Source organism: Manacus candei, unplaced genomic scaffold, assembly GCF_025592945.1.
Source record: "Manacus candei isolate 608988 ecotype Guabito, Panama unplaced genomic scaffold, ASM2559294v1 h1tg000099l, whole genome shotgun sequence".
In the NCBI taxonomy this organism is placed as follows: Eukaryota; Metazoa; Chordata; class Aves; order Passeriformes; family Pipridae; genus Manacus; species Manacus candei.
Window position 1 is genome coordinate 1,335,166 of NW_026138147.1, and position 16,980 is coordinate 1,352,145.

The following is a 16,980-nucleotide window of genomic DNA, read 5'->3' on the forward strand; positions in this document are numbered from 1 at the left end:
CTCTCATATGGTTCTGAATCATGGGTCATCTACTGCCACCACCTGCGTCTCCTCGAACGCTTCCATCAACGCTGTCTCCGCACAATCCTAAACATCCCCTGGTCAGATGATGTGACCATTACATCTGTTCTAGAACAGGCAATAGTCCCAAGTATTGAGGCCATGTTGCTGAGAACACAGCTGAGCTGGGCAGGGCATGTCTCCAGGATGTAGGACCAACCACCGCCTCCCGAAGGTCCTGCTTTATGGTGAACTTGCTACCGGCTGCTGCAAGAGAGGAGCCCCGAAGAGGAGATACAAGGATTCCCTGAAACAACATCTCAGCCTTGGCCATATCGATCATCATAACTGGTCTACTCTGGCCTCCAACCGGGAGGTCTGGAGACACACCATCTATAACACTGCTGCTTCCTTTGAGAGCGCACGCAGGATCACCCTTGAGGAGAAAAGACAACGAAAGAATCGTGCCTTGCAGAATTTACCACCTAAGGAGTCTTTCTGCTGTGCCTTTTGCAACCGGACGTGTCTATCTCGTATTGGCCTCTTTAGCCACCAGCGTGCTTGTAACAAACGTGGGTAGAGCCCTTCCCAAATCTTTGTTGGTGAAGCCCGGCCATGATAACAACTCCTATAAACCTTCGTTGCCCCATTGAGCCCCATTATAGCAGCTCTTGCATCCCCCCCATGTTCCCCCCAACCCCCAAATGCCACCGAAGTGCCTCCCTCTGGCTTCCAAATGCCCCATAAGTTCCTCATAATCGCCCCTCTGGGCCTTCAATTGCCCCCTAAATGTCCCCTTGAGCCCCCAAAAGCCCCCTCATTTTAGACCCCCCGACTTCCTGGACTACAGCTCCCGTCATGCCCCGCGCCTCCCTTAGAGCCCCATTTCGTATCTCTCCTGTCGAACTACAACTCCCGTGATGCCCCGCGGTGGTTTTGGCGCGCTTTTCGTCCCCCCTCACGACAGGCCGCCATGATGGCGGCGGCTCTGGACAACTGGCTCCGCACCGAGATGGAGCTTCAGTCCCCCGTCGTCCCCCCCCCGGCCGTGCTCCGCAGGTCAGGACGCCCTCGGGATCCCCCCTGAACACCCCCCGGGGTCGGGGAGCTGCGGGGGAGCCCCAGGAGGGACCCCCCGGCCACGGGCTGGGACCACACTGAGGGGGGGGATTTGGGCTCTGAGGGATCTCGGGGGGCTTTGGGGTCCCCTTGAGAGGTCCTGGGGGTCTTTGGAGGGGGTTTGGGGTCCAACTGAGGGGTCCTGGGAGTCTTTAGAGGAGGTTTGGGGTCCAATCGAGGGATCCTGGGGGGCTTTTGAGGGGTCTCGAGGGGACTTCGGGGGTCCCTTGCGGAGGGTTGGGGGGTCCTTGGGTGATTTTAGGATCCCTTGGGGTAATTTTGGGGTCCCTGGTAGGGTTCTGGGATCTCTTGGGGTTATTTTGGGGTTTCTGTGGCAATTTTGGAGTCCCTGGGGATAATTTTAGGGCCCCTGGGGGAGTCCCTGGGGGGGTTGGGGTCTCTGGGTTAATTTGAGATCATTTTCGGCCCCCTCTTATTCCCCCCCCAGACTCTGCTCCGGCCCCGGGGCCCCGGTTTGGGAATTCATCATCCGCCACGTCAAGAACTCCAGGTGAGGGGAGACCCCAAAAATTGGGGGGGGGGAGACCCCAAAAAAAACCCTGGGGGGATCCCCAAAATCTGGGGGGTCTCCAAAAATCGGGGAGACCCCAGAGCCCCCCTGGGGGGGGGACCCAAAACCCTCCTCAGGAGAGGCCTGAAACCCCCCTGTGGGGGCCCAAAATCCCCCCTGGGGGGGTCCCCAAAATTTGGGGGGGTCCCAAAATTCAGGGGGATACCCCAAAAAACCCCCTGGTGATGTCCTCAAAATCTGGGGGGTCTCCAAAAATGGGGGAGACCCCAAAACCCCCCCGTGGGTGGGGACCCAAAACCTTCCCCAGAAGGCACTCAAAACTGGGGGGAACCTGAAATTTGGGGGTCCCAAAATTTGGAGGGGGTCCCAAAATTCAGGAGGAGACCCCAAAAAACCCTCTGGGGGGGGTCCCCAAAATCTGGAGGGTCCTCGAAAATCGGGGAGACCCCAAAACCCCCCCCGGGGAGCCCAAAACCTTCCCCAGGAGGGCCCTGAAACCCCTGGGGGGGCCCTAAAATCCCCCCAAAAACTCCACTGGGGGGGTCCCCAAACTGGGGGAGAGTCCAAAATTAAGAGGGAGACCCCAAAAAACCTCCTGGGGGATCCCCAAAATCTGGGGGTTCCCCAAAAATCGGGGAGACACCAAAAACCCCGCCAGGGGGTACCCAAAACCCTCTCCAGGAGGGCCCTGAAACCCCCTAAAATTGGGGGGAACCTGAAATTTGGGGAGCCCCCAAAATTTGGGGAAGGTCCAAAATTAAAGGGCAGACCTCAAAAAAACCCCTGGGGGGTCCCCCAAAATCTGGTGGGTCCCCAAATATTGGGGAGATCCCAACACCCCCCCCAGGGGGGCCCCAAAACCCTCCCCAGGGAGGGTCCTGAAACCTCCCAAAATTGGGGGAGAAGCCCCAAAACCCCCTCTGAGGGGGGTCCCTAAAATTTGGGGGGGTGTCCCAAAATTTGGAGAGATGTCCCAAAATGTGGGGGGGAGTCCCTAATTTTGGGGTGTCCCCACAGGAACGTAAAGAAGATTCGGGGGAACCTGCTCTGGTATCCAAAATTTTGGGGGACTGGGGGGGCCCAAAAATTGGGCAAAGAAATTTGGGAGGGTGTCCAAAATTTGAGGGAAACCTCAATAATTTGGGGAGGGGTCCCAAAATTTTTAGGGAGGGTCCCCGAAATTGGGGGGAAGGGGCAGAAATTTGGGGGAGGGGGGGAAGGGAAATTTGGGGGCTCTTAAAATTTTTGGGGGAGGTCCTAAAAATTTGGGAGGGGTCCCAAAAATTGAGGGAGGTCCCAAAAATTTGGGGGGGGGGTCTCAAAACTGGGGGGAAGGTGCCAAAAATTGGGAGTCTCAAAAATTTGGGGGGGGGGGAAGAGGAAATTTGGGGGCTCCTAAAATTTCTGGGGGAGATCCCAAAAATTTGGGGGAGGGGCCAAAATTTTAGGGGGTCCCAAAATTTGGGAGGTTTCACCCCAAATTTTGGGACCCCCCCCCAAAAATTGTTCCTTAACTTGAGTTCAGGTACCAACAGGAGCTCGAGGTGAGGGGGGGGGACCCCAAATTTTGGGGGGGTGTCCTGAAAATTGGGGGGGGATTTGGGGGCTGATTTTTGGGGGCATTTGGGTTAATTTGGGTTAATTTTGGGGGTTCCTGGGGTTGATTTTTGGGTGAATTTGGGTTAATTTTGGGGGTTCCAGGGGCTCATTTTTGGGTGAATTTGGGTGGAATTTGGGGCTGATTAATTTTGGGTGAATTTGGGTTGAATTTGGGGCTGTTCTTTGGGTGAATTTGGAGCTTATTTTTGGGTGAATTTGCTTTGAATTGGGGGCTGATTTTTGGGTGAATTTGGGTTGAATTTGGGGCTGTTCTTTGGGTGAATTTGGAGCTTATTTTTGGGTGAATTTGCTTTGAATTGGGGGCTGATTTTTGGGTGAATTTGGAGCTTATTTTTGGGTGAATTTGCTTTGAATTGGGGGCTGATTTTTGGGTGAATTTGGGGCTCATTTTTGGGTTAATTTGGGTTGAATTTGGGTTCGTTTTTGCATGAATTTGGGTGGGATTTGGGGCTTGGTTTTGGGTTAATTTGGGGTGAATTTTGAGTGAATTTCGGGCTGATTTTTGGGTGAATTTGAGTGGGATTTGGGGTGAATTTTTGGGTGAACTTGGGTAGAATTTGGGGCTGATTTTTGGGTGATTTTGGGGCTTATTTTTGAGCTAATTTGGGTTGAATTTGGAGTTGGTTTTTGGGTTAAATTTGAGTTCATTTTTGGGTGAATTTGGGCTGGATTTGGGGTTGATTTTTGGGTTAATTTGGGGTGAATTTGGGTTGAATTTGGGGTTGATTTTTGGGTTAATTTGGGTGGGATTGGGGGCTCATTTTTGGGTTAATTTGTTCCAAATTTGGGACTCATTTTTGGGTTAATTTGGGTGGGATTTGGGACTCATTTTTGGGTGAATTTTGGGTAAATTTGGGGCAGATTTTTGGGTCATTTTGGGATCAATTCTGGGTTAATTTGGGTTGAATTTGGGGTGATGTCTGGGTTAACTTGGGCCGAATTCAGGCCAGTTTGGGGTGTTTTGGGTTCATTTGGTTTTTGGGGTCCCCAGAGCTCATTTTTGGGGTGGTTTGGGCAGATTTTGGGTTAATTTTGTGTAGATTTGGCTCATTTTTTGATCTATTCTGGGTTAATTTGGGTTGAATTTGGGGTGATTTTTGGGTTAATTTGGGCCAGATTGGGGTTCAGTTTGGGGGGTTTTGGGCTTACTTGGGTTTTGGGGTCCCCAGAGCTCATTTTTGGGTTTTTTTGGGTAGTTTTTGAGTTAATTTGGGGTGGATTTGGGTCATTTTTGGGGTGTCCCCCCCCCCAGACCGCGGTTAGTCCTCCGGGCCACCAGGAGGCGCTGCGCGAGGCGGTTTCGCGCATGCGCGCCGAGGTGCGGCGCATGGACCAGGCGCTAGGGGGCGCTCAGGAGGCGGCGCTGCGGCTCGGTGAGTCCGCCCGGAAACCGCGGCCGCGCACGAACGTTCCGCCCCCAAACCCGGCCCAAAAGGGGCATTTTTGGGGTCCCCTTGAGGAATCCTGGGGGTCTTTTGAGAGGGTTTGGGGTCCTGAGGCTCTTTTGAGGGGTTCTGAGGGGGCTTTGGGGGTCCCTTGTGGAGGGTTGGGGGGTCCTTGGGTGGTTTTGGGGTCCCTTGGAGTGATTTTGGGGGTCCTGGAGCCATTTTAGGGGTCTCCTGAGGGCCCCAAACCCTCCGTTGGGGTTCCTTGAACTTTCCAAGGACCCTTTTTGGGGTACCAAGCCCCATTTTGGGGTTTCTGACCCCATTTTAGGGTCCCTGGCCCTCCATTTTTGGGGTTTCTGACCCCATTTTTGGGGACCCAGCCCCTATTTTTGGGGTCTCTGACTCCCATTTTTGGGGTCCATGACCCCCATTTTTTGGGGTCCCAAGCTCTGTTTTGGGTCCCTGGCCCCCCTTTTTCGGGTCTCTGATCCCATTTTGTGGTCCCAACCCCCCATTTTGGGGTCTCTGATCCCATTTTTTCGGTCCCAAACCCCCTTTTTTGGGTACCAACCCCCCATTTCTGGGGTACCAACCCCCCATTTTTGGGGTCTCTGATCCCATTTTTTGGGTCCCAAACCCCCTTTCTGTGTCCCAATCCCCCATTTTGGGGTCTCTGATCCTGGTTTTGGGGTCTTTGACCCCATTTTGGGTCTCTAATTCCCCATTTTTGGGTCTCTGATCCCATTTTTGTGGTCTCTGATCCCATTTTTTGGGTCCCAAACCCCCTTTCTGTGTCCCAATCCCCCATTTTGGGGTCCCTGACCCCCATTTTGGGGTCCCTGACCCCCATTTTTGGGGTCCCAAATCCCCATTTTGGGGTCTCTGATCCTGGTTTTGGGGTCTTTGACCCCATTTTGGGTCTCTAATTCCCCATTTTTGGGTCTCTGATCCCATTTTTGGGGTCTCTGATCCCATTTTTTGGGTCCCAAACCCCCTTTTTGGGTCGCAAACCCCCATTTTTGGGGTCTCCAATCCCAATTTTGTGGTCCCTGATCCCATTTTTGGGGTCCCAATCTCCCATTTTGGGTCCCAACCACCCTTTTTGGGGTCCCAACCCCCTGGTTTTGGGGTCTCTGATCCCATTTTTGGGGTCCCAAACCCCCTTTTGGGGTCCCTAACACCCCAGTTTGGAGTCTCTGACCCCATTTTTGGATTCCCAACCCCTATTTTTGGGGTCAATGACCCACCTTTTTGGGGTATTTGACCACATTTTGGGGTCCCTGACCCCCATATTTGGGGCCCCAAACCCCCTTTTTGGGCTCCCAACCCCCTCTTTTTGGGGTCTCTGATCCCATTTTTGGGTTCCTGACCCCCATTTTGGGGTCCCAACTCCCTTTTCTGGGTCCCAAACTCCTATTTTTTGGGTTCCAACCTCCCATTTTGGGGTCTCTGATCCATTTTTTTTTGGGCCCTTGACCCCCATTTTTGGGCCCCAAACCCCCTTTTTGAGTCCCAATCCCACATTTTTGGGGTCTCAAACCCCCCTTTTGGGTCCCAACCTCCCATTTTGGGATCTCTGGTCCGATTTTGGGGCCTCCGATCCCATTTTTGGGGTCCTTGACCCCCATAATTGGGGCCCCAAACCCCCTTTTTGGGTCCCTGACCCCCATTTTGGGGTCTCTGACCCCCCTTTCCCCCTCTCTTCCCCCAGAGGAGTCACTGAGGGCGGGGCAGAGCCGCTTGTGGGCAGAGCGTCGCCGGGGGGCGGAGCTTCGCCTGCTGGGGGCGGAGCCAGTGCTGGAGGGGCTGCGGGGCCTCCAGGGGGCGCTGAGGGTGCCCCGGGACAGGTGAGGGGGTGGGGCCTGCAAGGGGGCGGGGCTTCTGAGGGAAGTGGGTGGGGCTTCCCAAGGGGTGTGGCCTAAGAAGTGGGTGGGGCTTCAATGGGGAAGGGGTGGGGCTATGTGGGGTGGGTGGGGCTTGCATGTTGTGATGGGAAAGGGTGGAGCTTCATGGGGTGGGCAGGGCTTCATGGGGTGGGTGGGGCCAGGAAAGGGGGTGGAGCTCCCATTGGGAGGAGGTGGAGCTTTCTGCAGGGGTGGGGCTTTGTGGGTGGGTGGGGCTTGGGAAAGGGGTGGAGCTTTTTTATGGGAGGTGTGGCTCCCAAGGGGGTGGGGCTTGGGGAGGGGGCGGAGCTTCCATGAAATGATGGAAAGGGGTGGGGCTTCCTGGAAGGGAGGTGGAGTTTCTTGGTGTGGGCGTGGCCACCTGGGTGGGTGTGGCATATGTTGCTGGGGGGGTGGGGTTTCCCAAGTGGGCATGTCCTCCCCAGGCCCCACCGCACAAGGGCGGAGCTTTCGGCCGCCATGGCAATGGGGGCGGAGCCTGAGGTGCTGGTGAGTTTGGAGGTGTGGCCTGCAGTAGGAGTGGCCTTTCTGGGTGGGTGTGGCTTATGCTGGGAGGGCGTGGCCTCCCTGACAGGCCCCACCCACCCCCAGACCTTGATCCGGAGCCTGTGCATGAGCAGGGAGGGGGAGGAGTTCCTGGAGCCCCGCCCACCAAACAGGTAAGCCCTTCCCCTGCCTCCTGGCCATGCCCACCTGCCTGTCAATCATCTATCAATCGATGCCTGAGCTGTCAATCATTCCAGGGATCCACAGGAGCTCCGCAAGGATTGGCTGGAAAAGGCTGAGGTGGGTGGGGCTTGGGCAGGGTGGGCAGGGCCTTAAGTTTGGAGCTGAATTTGGGGGGAATTTGGGGCTCGTTTTTGGGTCAATTTGAGTGGGATTTGGGGCTTATTTTTGGGTGAATTTGGGTGGGGTTTGTGGCTCATTTTTGGATGAATTTAGGTGGGATTTGGGCTGAATTTTGATTGAATTTGTGTTGAATTTGGGGCTCATTTTTGTGCCAAATTGGGTGGGATTTGAGACTCATTTTTGGTTGAATTTGGGGTGAATTTGGGGCTGATTTTTGGGTCAATTTGAGTGGGATTTGGGGCTCATTTTGGAGTGACTATGGGTTGAATTTGGGGTTGATTTTTGGGTGAATTTGGGCGGGATTTGGAGCCGTTCCCCAAGTGGGCGTGTCCCGCTGCTGGGTGGGCGTGTCCCCCGTGCAGCCCTGCCCCCCGTGACGCTCAGCGCCCCCCGCAGGCCGAGCTGGGCCGGCACCACCCCGAGGAGGTTCTGTGGGCATTGGAGGCTCTGGCCAATCACAGCACAAGGTGGGCGTGGTCTCTGTGTTGGCATGACCTGTGGGTGGGTGTGGCTTTGGAGGGGTGTGGCCTGGAGAGGGCAGGGCTTGGAGGTTGTGGCTGGGAATGAGAGTGAAGGGGTGTGGCCAAGGGGTGGGGTGGGGCCTAAGGGAGGGGGTGTGGCCAAGGGTCTAGGGGTGAGACTTAACAGAAGGGGTGTGGCCAAGGAATTGAGGGTGGGGTTTAAGGAAAGGGGTGTGGCTGAAAATTTGGGGGTGGGGCTTAATGCAGGGCTGTAGTCAAAGGCTTGAGGTGAGGCTTGAGGAAGTGGGTGTGGCCACAGATTTGGGGGCGGGGCCTACAGGAGTAGTTACAGTTGATTTGGGGTGGAGCTTAATTGGGGGGGTGGCCAAGGAAGGGGGTGAGGCTTAACTGCAGGAGTGGCCACAGCTTGGGGGTGTGGTTTCCTAAAGGGGACATGGCCAATGGCTTTAGGGGTGGGGCTTAAATGAAGGACCAATGGACTGCCAGGGGAGGGGCTTATGGCCTCAGGGGTGGAGCTTCCAGCTGGGGGTGGGGCCAAGAGGAACAGGGGAAGCTTCTGGGGGGGGGCTTGTGGCTGGAGGTGTGGCCTTGGGGAAAGGGGCGTGGCCTGAATGAGGTCTTCCATTGCAGGATGTTGAGGGCAAGCTCCGCCCCTTCACCTGAGGCTCCGCCCACCACAAAGGAGCTCATCCAGGTGAGGTTTGGGGGTCCAGGGGGGGATTTTGGGGGGTCTGTGGGGATTTTGGGGGGTCAAAGGTCATTTTGGAGGGTTCGGGGGGGGCTGAGGGGCCTTGGGAGGCTCGAGGGTCACTTGGGGGAGTTCATGGGGGATTTTGGGGGCTCTGAGGGGGATTTTGGGGGTTGAAGGGGGATTTTGGGGGGGACTTGAAGAGTAAAGGGGGGATTTTGGGGTGAATTTTGGGGGGTCAAGGATCATTTTGGGGTTGAAGGGGGATTGGGGGGGTCAAGGGTCATTTTGAGGGGTCTGTGGGGGATTTTGGGGGGTTGTCATTTGGGAGGTTTATGGGTCAGTTTTGGGGGTTCTGGGAGGGATTTTGGGGGAGTTTTGAGATCTCCTGGGTGGATTTTAGGGGCTCCTGGGTGAACTTTGGGGGCTTCTGAGTGGATTTTGGGGGGTCCTGGCTGCATTTCCAAGGAATTTGGGGCCATTTTGGGGGTAATTTTGGGGTCTCCTCTAATGTTGGGGTCTCTTTGCCCCCCCAGGAGTGTTGGATGCTCGTGGGGGGGATTTGGGGGTCGTTGCCCCCCCTCATTTTCCAACTCAACCAACTCCAGTGGAGCCTCAACGAGCTGGTCCCAAAACTGGGGGGGGACCCCAAAATCAGGTACCCCCAAAATTCCTCTGGAACCCCCAAGTCCACCCCTGGGACCCCCAAAAACTCCTCTTCGACCCCAAAAACTCCTCTGGGACCCCCAAAATCCCTCCTGGGACCCCAAATCCCACCTGTGACCCTCAAAATCCACCCCTGGGACCCCCAAATCCACCCTGGGAACCCAAAATCTACTCTGGGACTCCCAAAATCCATCCTGGGACCCCAAAATCCCACCCTGGGACCCCTCAAAGCCTCACTTGGGACCTCCAAAATCTATCCTAGGACCCCAAATCCAACCTGGGATCTCCAAATCCACCCTGGGACCCCCAAATCCACCCTGGGACCCCAAAAATCCCCCTGGGACCCCCAAATCCCCTTCTGGGACCCCCAAATCCACCCTGGGACCTCCACAGCCCCCCCTGGACCCCCCGAATCCCACCTGGGACCCTCCAAACCCCCCCTTGGAACTCCCAAATCCACCCTGGGACCCCAAAAACCTCCCCTGGGCCCCCCCAAAACCATCCTGGGACCCACAAAACCCACCTTGGGACCCCCAAATTCCCCCCTGGGACCCCTGAACCTCCTTCTGGGATCCCCTAAACCTTTCCTGGGACCCCCAAAACCCACCCTGGGACCCAAAAATCCCCCCTGGAACCCCCAAAATCCATCCCTAGGAATCCCCCAAATCCACTCTGGAACCCCCGAATTCCCACCTGGGACCCCAAAAACTCATTCTGAGACCCCCAACCCCCCCCGGGAACCCCAAACTTCCCTGGGACCCCCAAAATCCACCCTGGGACCCCAGAATCCACCCTGGGACCCCCAGATCCACTCAGGGACCCCCAAGACACCCCCCCCGGGACCCTCAAATTGTCCCTTGGACCCCCCAAACCCTCCCAAATCCCCCCCAAACCCTCCCAGACCCCCCAAAATCTGCCCTCAACCCCCCCAGGACCCCCCAAATTTCCTTCAAGCCATCCCAGGACCCCCCAGATCCCTCCCAAACCTCCCTCAGGACCACCCAAATCCCCCCCAAACCTCCTCAGGACCCTTCAGATCCCTCCCAGACCCCCCCCAGCCCCCCCAAGGACCCCCAAATCCCCCCTAACTTTGGGTCCCTCCTCCCCCCCAGGCTGGCCCTGACCCGGGCGTATCTGGGGGGGGTCCGGGGGTCCCTGACCCGGAGGGTGCAGGAGCTGAGGGGGGGTCTGGGGGACCCCCAACCCCCCCCCCTGGGGGTGCTCCAGCAGCGCCTGCGGCGGGGGAGGCGCAGAGTGGTGAGTCTGGGGGGATTTTGGGGGGATTTGAGGGGGTTTAGGGGAGATTTGGGGGGTCCTGAGGGGAATTTGAGGGGTAATGGGGGAGTTTAGGGAGGTTTTGGGGCACGTTGAGGGGGATTTGGGGGGACCCCTGGGGGAGTTTATGGGGGGATTTGGGAGGTCCTGGGGGGGATTTGGGGGACCTGGGGGAGTTTAGGGGGGATTTAGGGGGTCCTGGGGGAGTTTAGGGGGGAATTTGGGAGGGATTTGGAGGGTACTGGGAGGATTTGGGGGGGTTAGGGAGGATTTGGGGGGAACGGGGGGGTTTTGGGGGGATTCGGGGGGTTTGGGGGGATTCAAGGGGGGTGGGGGGACTTGGGGGGATCTGAGGGGGTTTAGGGGACTTGAGGGGGATTTGGGAGGTCCTGGGGGGAATTTGGGGGGTCCTGGAGTAGTTTAGGGAATCTGGGGGGGATTTGGGGGCTTCTGGGAGAGATTGGGGGGGTTTAGGGAGGATTTTGGGGAGTTAGGGGGGATCTAGAGGGTCCTGGGGCAATTTGAGGGGGGTCTTGGGAGGTCCTGGGGGGAATTTGGGGGGTCCTGAGGGAAATTTGTGGGTATTTGGGGGTCCCAGGGGTGGATTTTGGGTGTCCCAGGGTGGGGTTTTGGGGTCCTGGGATTGTTTTTGGGTTCCCCCGGGTGGATTTTGAGGGTCCCAGCGTGGGTTTTGGGGATCCCAGGTGGGATTTTCGGGGTCCCAGGTGGGATTTTGGGTTTCCCAGGTGGATTTTGGGGATCCCAGAGTGTTTTGTGGGGGTCCCAGGGTGGATTTTGGGGGTCCCAGAGTGGTTTTTGGGGGTCCCAGGTGGTTTTGAGGGTCCCAGGGGTGTTTTTGGGGAGTCCTAGGTTGTTTTTGGGGGTTCCCAGGGTGGTTTTGGGGGCTCCTGAGGGTGTTTTGGGGGTCCTGGAATTGTTTTTGGGGTTCCCAGAGTGATTTTTGTGGGTCCCAGGTTGGTTTTTGGGGTTCCCAGGTTGGGTTTTTGGGGGTCCCAGGGGTGTTTTGGGGGGTTCCAGGTTGGTTTTTGGGGGTCCCGGGTGGTTTTTGAGGATCCCAGGGTGGTTTGGGGGGGTCCTGGGGGTATTTTGGGGGTCCTACCTGTGTTTGGGGGGGTCTCAGATGATATTTTGGGGGTCTTGGGAGTGTTTTTGGGGGGGTCCCAACCCCACCCCTCCCCTGCAGCTCCAGCGGCAGCGGCGGCTGCGGCTCCTCAGCGCCGCCACCAGGGGGCGCCAGGCGCTGCTGCGGATCCTGCAGGGACAGGTGAGACCAGTACAGACCAGTATGGACCAGTATGGACTGGTGTGGGGCAATATAGACCAGTACAGACCAGTATGGACCAGTATGGACTGGTGTGGGGCAATATAGACCAGTACAGACCAGTATGGACCAGTATGGACTGGTGTGGGGCAATATAGACCAGTATGGACCAGCACAGACCAGTATGGACTGGTGTGGGGCAATATAGACCAGTATGGACCAGCACGGACCAGTATGGACTGGTGTGGGGCAATATAGACCAGTACGGACCAGCACGGACCAGTATGGACCAGTACGGACCAGTATGGACTGGTGTGGGGCGGTGTGGGGCAATATAGACCAGTACGGACCAGCACGGACCAGTATGGGTTGATATGGGGCAATATAGACCAGTATAGACCAGTATGGGTTGGTATGGGGCAATATAGACCAGTACAGACCAGTATGGGTTGGTATGGGGCAATATAGACCAGTACAGACCAGTATGGACCAGTAGGGGGTGGTATGGACCAGTATAAACTAGTACGGACCAGTATGGACTGGTGTGGGGTGGTATGGGGTGGTATGGACCAGTAAAAACTAGTACAGACCAGTATGGACTGGTGTGGGGCAGTATGGGGTGGTATGGACCAGTATAAACTAGTACGGACCAGTGTGGACCAGTATAGACCAGTATGGGGCAGTGTGGGGCAATATAGACCAGTACGGACCAGTACAGACCAGTATGAGGTGGTATGGGGCAATGTAGACCAGTACAGACCAGTGTGGACCAGCACAGACCAGTATGGACTGGTATGGGGCAGTATGAGGTGGTATGAGGCAATATAGACCAGTACAGACCAGTATGAACCAGTATAGACCAGTACAGACCAGTATGGACCAGTATGAACCAGTATAGACCAGTACAGACTAGTACGAACCAGTGTAGACCAGTGTGTACTAGTATGGACCAGTATGAACCAGTATAAACTAGTACAGACCAGTATGGACCAGTATAAACCAGTATGAACCAGTACAGACCAGTATGGACCACTATAAACCAGTACAGACCAGTCCAAACCAGTCTGGACCAGTTCCTTCCCCGCCCCCCCTTCCCCCCCCCAGCAGTCCCTGACCCCGCCCCTGCACTGTGATTGGCAGGTCCGGTCGGCGGCAGGGGCGGGGCCCGGCTCGGCCCCTCCCCTGCTGGAGAGGGAGGGGCGTCGCCGGCGCCTCTTACTGGGAGCACTGGGAGCACTGGGAGAGCCCCTCCCCCACCCGGGCCCCTCCCCCCCCGACTCTCTGAGGCGGAGCCTAGGATTGGGCACCGAACAGGTGGGGGAGGGGCTTGGGGGAAAGGGGGTGGGGCTTGAAAGGGGAGGGGCTGAAATGGAGGAGGGGCCAAGGGAGGGGTGGGGGAGGGGATAAAATAAAGGGGGAAGGGCTTAAGTGTGGGGGAGGGGCCAGATGGATGAATGGGGGAGGGGCTCGAGGGGTGGGGGAGGGGGCTGAAGGATGGGGGAGGGGCCAAATAAGGGGTTGGGGGAGGAGCTTAAAAGGGGAGGGATGGGTGGGGTGGGAGAGGGGCTTAAAAGGGGAGGGATTGGAGGGGTGGGGGAGGGGCTAAAGGGGGTGGGGCCAAATGGGATAATAAAAGGCTTCAGGGGGAGTCGCTGGAATAGTGGGGGAGGGGCCTCAGGGGTTGGGGGAGGGGTCAAAAGTGGGCAAGGCCAAGTGATTTTTGAGACTGAGAGGAGGAGCTTTGTGAAAGTGGGTGTGGCTCTGGTATGGGCATGTCCTGACCTGGCCCCACCCCCTCCCTCCCCAAGCCCCTCCCCCTCCTGCTGCACCGCGTGGCCGAGCTCCGCCATGAGCTCCGGAGGGCGGGGCTTCCCAAAAAGGGGGCAGGGCTTCCCAAAAAGGGGGAGGAGCCTCCTCCTCCAAAGGAGGTGTGTTCCATCGGGCCCCGCCCCTGCCCGGGCCCCGCCCCTGAGCTGCTGCAGAGGCTGCGATTGGTCAGCAACAAGTGCCAGGAGTGTCTCGAGGCCTGGCCCCGCCTCCTGGACACCGTCAGCCAATGGTGAGCTGGGACACGCCCCCCTGGGGTGGGGCCTCACTGGGAGGGGGCGTGGCTTGATTATAAGATGTGCGATGTTTGGGGGCGTGGTTTTAATTAGTGGGGGTGTGGCTTAGAGGGTGTGGCTTCACCTTAGGGGTGTGGCTTAATAGGAAGGGGTGTGGCCTAATTAAGGGGCAGCTCGATTAGGGTGGTTTAATTGGGAAGGGGCATGGCTTGGTGGGGAGTGGGCGTGGCTTAATTAGAGTGGGTGTGGGTTAATTGATGAGGGTTGGGGCTTATTTCTGAGGGGGTGTGGCCTCATTTGAGGCATGGCTTGACTTGGGAGGGGGTGTGGCTTGATTGGGCGTGTGGTCTCAGTGGGGGTGTGGTTTCATTTTTATGTGGGTGTGGCTGGATTGGGAGGGGCGTGGCTTCAACTTCCACGGTGTGGCTTTTGGGACATGATTTAATTTTGGAGGGGTGTGGCTTCATTGGGAGGTGTGGCTGGTTTAGAGGGGATGTGGCTTTTTCCTGGCTTGGCCACTCCCCCTCCTGGCTAAGCCACGCCCTCCAGGTGGGACCTCCCTGCCCAGCACATCCAGGCCACGCCCCCTGGCCACATCCCGTTCTCCCATTGGCTGGAGCGCTGGAGGGGGGCAGTGCTGGCCTTGGCCACGCCCACACCAGAAGAAGCGGAGGAGCCGGCAGAACCCCGCCCATGAGGGGAGAGGGTTCTAGTTGTCAATAAAGGTGTTGCAGATGAGGGGTGTGGCCTGATGGGGTGTGGCCTGATAGGCGGGGCTTGAGGAGAGACCCAAAGTGTCCCCAGTCCCTCCCAGTTCCCTCTAGTGCTCCCAGTAACCCCTCAGTGCCTCCCAGTAACCCCCCAGTGCCTCCCAGTAACCCCCCAGTGCTCCCAGTAACCTCCCAGTAACCCCCAGAGCTCCCAGTAACTCTCAAATCCCCCCAAGACCCCCAAATTCCCCCCTAGGGACCCCAAAATCCCCCCAGCGACCCCAAAATCCTCTCAGGGACCCCAAAAATCCCTTTCAAGGACCTCAAAAATCCCCCCAAGGACCCCCAAAATCCCCCCTGGGACCCCCAAACCCGCCTCTGGGACCCCCAAAATCCTAACAGGGACCCAAAATCACCCCCCAAAGACCCCTGCCAGATATTCCAAGACCCTCCTCAGGGTGTGGGAAGGGGGTCCCAAGTTTTGGGGGGGGGGGGGGTGTCTCCGGTATTTGGGGTTGTCCGGGGGGGTCACCTGTGGGTGCTTGGGGGGGTCCTAGGTGAGGTTTTTGGGGGGTCTCAGGTGTGTTTGGGACATCAGGTCTACCCAGGTAACGGGGTATGTGGGGAGGGCAGATTTTGGGGGGTCCTCGGTGGTGTCTGAGGGGGTCCTAGAGATCCGGGGAGGCCCAAATTTTGGGGGGGGGCCTAGGGATCTCAGGGGTTTGGGGGCGGGGGGGGTCCCTATTTTTGGGGTCGCGGTGCCCCAGCCCCGCCCGTTCCTTTGCTCAGCAATTAACAGCGGGGGGGCAGAACCAGAGCCGGAATTTGGGGAGGGGGGAAGGGGAAGGGCCCCAAATTCCTGGAATTTTGGGGTGGGGGGGAGGGAGAGAAAGGATTTGGGGGAGGAGGGGTTCTGGGTGCCCCCCCTTCAATTTTTGGGGGTCCTTGGGTGCCCCCGTCCCCATTTTTGAGGGTTCTCCCCCCCTATTTTTGGAGGGTCCCCCCCCATTTTTGGGGGTCTTTGGGTGACCCCCCCAATTTTTGGGGTCCTTTTGTGCCACTCCCCCCATTTGTCCCCTCACCCATTTTTGGGGGGTTTTTGGGTGACACCCCCCCCTCTCAATTTTTGGGGGTCTTTGGATGACCTCTCCCCATTTTTGGAGGTCTCCCCCCCGAGTGCCCCCCAAGGACCCCAAAATTCCCCCCCAGGGACTCCAAAATTCCTTCCAAGGACCCCAAAATCCCCTCCAGGGACCCCAAAATCGCCCCCAAGGACCCCAGAATTCCCCCCGGGACCCCCAAAATCCCTCCAGGGACCCCAAAATTCCCTCAATAACCCCCAAAATTCCCCCAATAACCCCCAAACTGCTCCCCAGGGACCCCAAAATCCCCCCCAAGGACCCCAAATTCCCCCCCAGGGACCCCCAACATCCCCTCCCGGGACACCAAAATTCCCTCCAGTGACCCCAAAATTGCCCCCAAGGACCCCAAGATTCCCCCAAAGACCCCAAAATCCCCCCAAAGACCCCAAAATCCCCCTCTGGGACCCCAAAATCCCTCCAGGGACCCCAAAATTCCCTCAATAACCCCCAAAATCCCCCCAGGGACCCCAAAAACCCCCCGTGAGACCCAAAAATCACCCCAATGACCCCAAAATTCCCCCCAAGGACCCCAAAATCCCCCCCAGGGACCCCCAAAATCCCCTCCTGGGACACCAAAATTCCCTCCAGTGACCCCAAAATTGCCCCCAAGGACCCCAAAATTCCCCCCAAGGACCCCAAAATCCCCCCCAAGGACCCCAAAATTCCCCCCCAGAGACCCCAAAATCCCCCAGGGACCCCAATTTTTGGGGTCCTCCCCCATTTTTGGGGTCTCTGGGAGCCCCCCCCCCCCCCCCGTCCATTGTTTTGGGAACAAAACCTCCTCAATTATCCCAAATTATCCCAAATGATCCCAAATTATCGAGGGCTCAGAGCGGGACAGGGAATGGGGGAAGGGGGGGAAAGGAGGGAGTGGGAAAAATGGGGGGGAAATCAGGGAAAACAGGGAGAAAATGGGAAAAATGGGAGAGGGAAAATGGGGGGAAATCAGGGGGAAAAGGGGAGGGAAAATGGGAAAAATTGGGAGGGAAATGTGGGGGAAAATCAGGAAAAATGGGGGGAAATGAGAAAAATAGAGAAGGGAAAATCAGAGAGAAAATGGGAAAAATAGAGAGGGAAAAGTCGGGGAAAATGAGAAAAATGGGAGAGGGAAAAATGGGAGAAAATGGGAAAAATGGGGAGAAAATCGGGGAAAATGGGGAGAAAATGAGAAAAATGGGGAGGGAAAATGGGAGAAAATGGGAAAAATGGGAGGGAAAAATTGGGGAAATCAGGGAGAAAATGGGAAAATGGGGAGGGAAA

General features: G+C 57.1%; 1 protein-coding gene across 3 annotated transcripts in view; it reads left to right on the forward strand.

Moving 5' to 3' along the window:
• The first annotated feature begins 732 nt into the window (after positions 1-732).
• HAUS5 (HAUS augmin like complex subunit 5) overlaps positions 733-16,980 on the forward strand; it is a 119,764-nt gene continuing 103,516 nt past the window's right edge. The window contains exons 1-17 of one of the 3 annotated variants that reach the window (XM_051768944.1): positions 740-1,059; positions 1,568-1,630; positions 2,669-2,701; positions 3,177-3,195; positions 4,524-4,644; positions 6,371-6,506; positions 6,989-7,052; positions 7,155-7,222; positions 7,307-7,349; positions 7,809-7,879; positions 8,525-8,588; positions 9,119-9,240; positions 10,361-10,505; positions 11,728-11,808; positions 12,946-13,119; positions 13,614-13,864; positions 14,418-14,730. In XM_051768944.1, the coding sequence (XP_051624904.1) occupies positions 974-1,059; positions 1,568-1,630; positions 2,669-2,701; positions 3,177-3,195; positions 4,524-4,644; positions 6,371-6,506; positions 6,989-7,052; positions 7,155-7,222; positions 7,307-7,349; positions 7,809-7,879; positions 8,525-8,588; positions 9,119-9,240; positions 10,361-10,505; positions 11,728-11,808; positions 12,946-13,119; positions 13,614-13,864; positions 14,418-14,565 (1,689 nt within the window). In that variant the 5' untranslated portion in view covers positions 740-973 and the 3' untranslated portion in view covers positions 14,566-14,730. Of the gene's footprint in view, positions 1,060-1,567; positions 1,631-2,668; positions 2,702-3,176; positions 3,196-4,523; positions 4,645-6,370; positions 6,507-6,988; positions 7,053-7,154; positions 7,223-7,306; positions 7,350-7,808; positions 7,880-8,524; positions 8,589-9,118; positions 9,241-10,360; positions 10,506-11,727; positions 11,809-12,945; positions 13,120-13,613; positions 13,865-14,417; positions 14,731-16,980 lie in introns of those variants that run through there. The other 2 variants (XM_051768945.1, XM_051768943.1) reach the window with 2 other exon arrangements.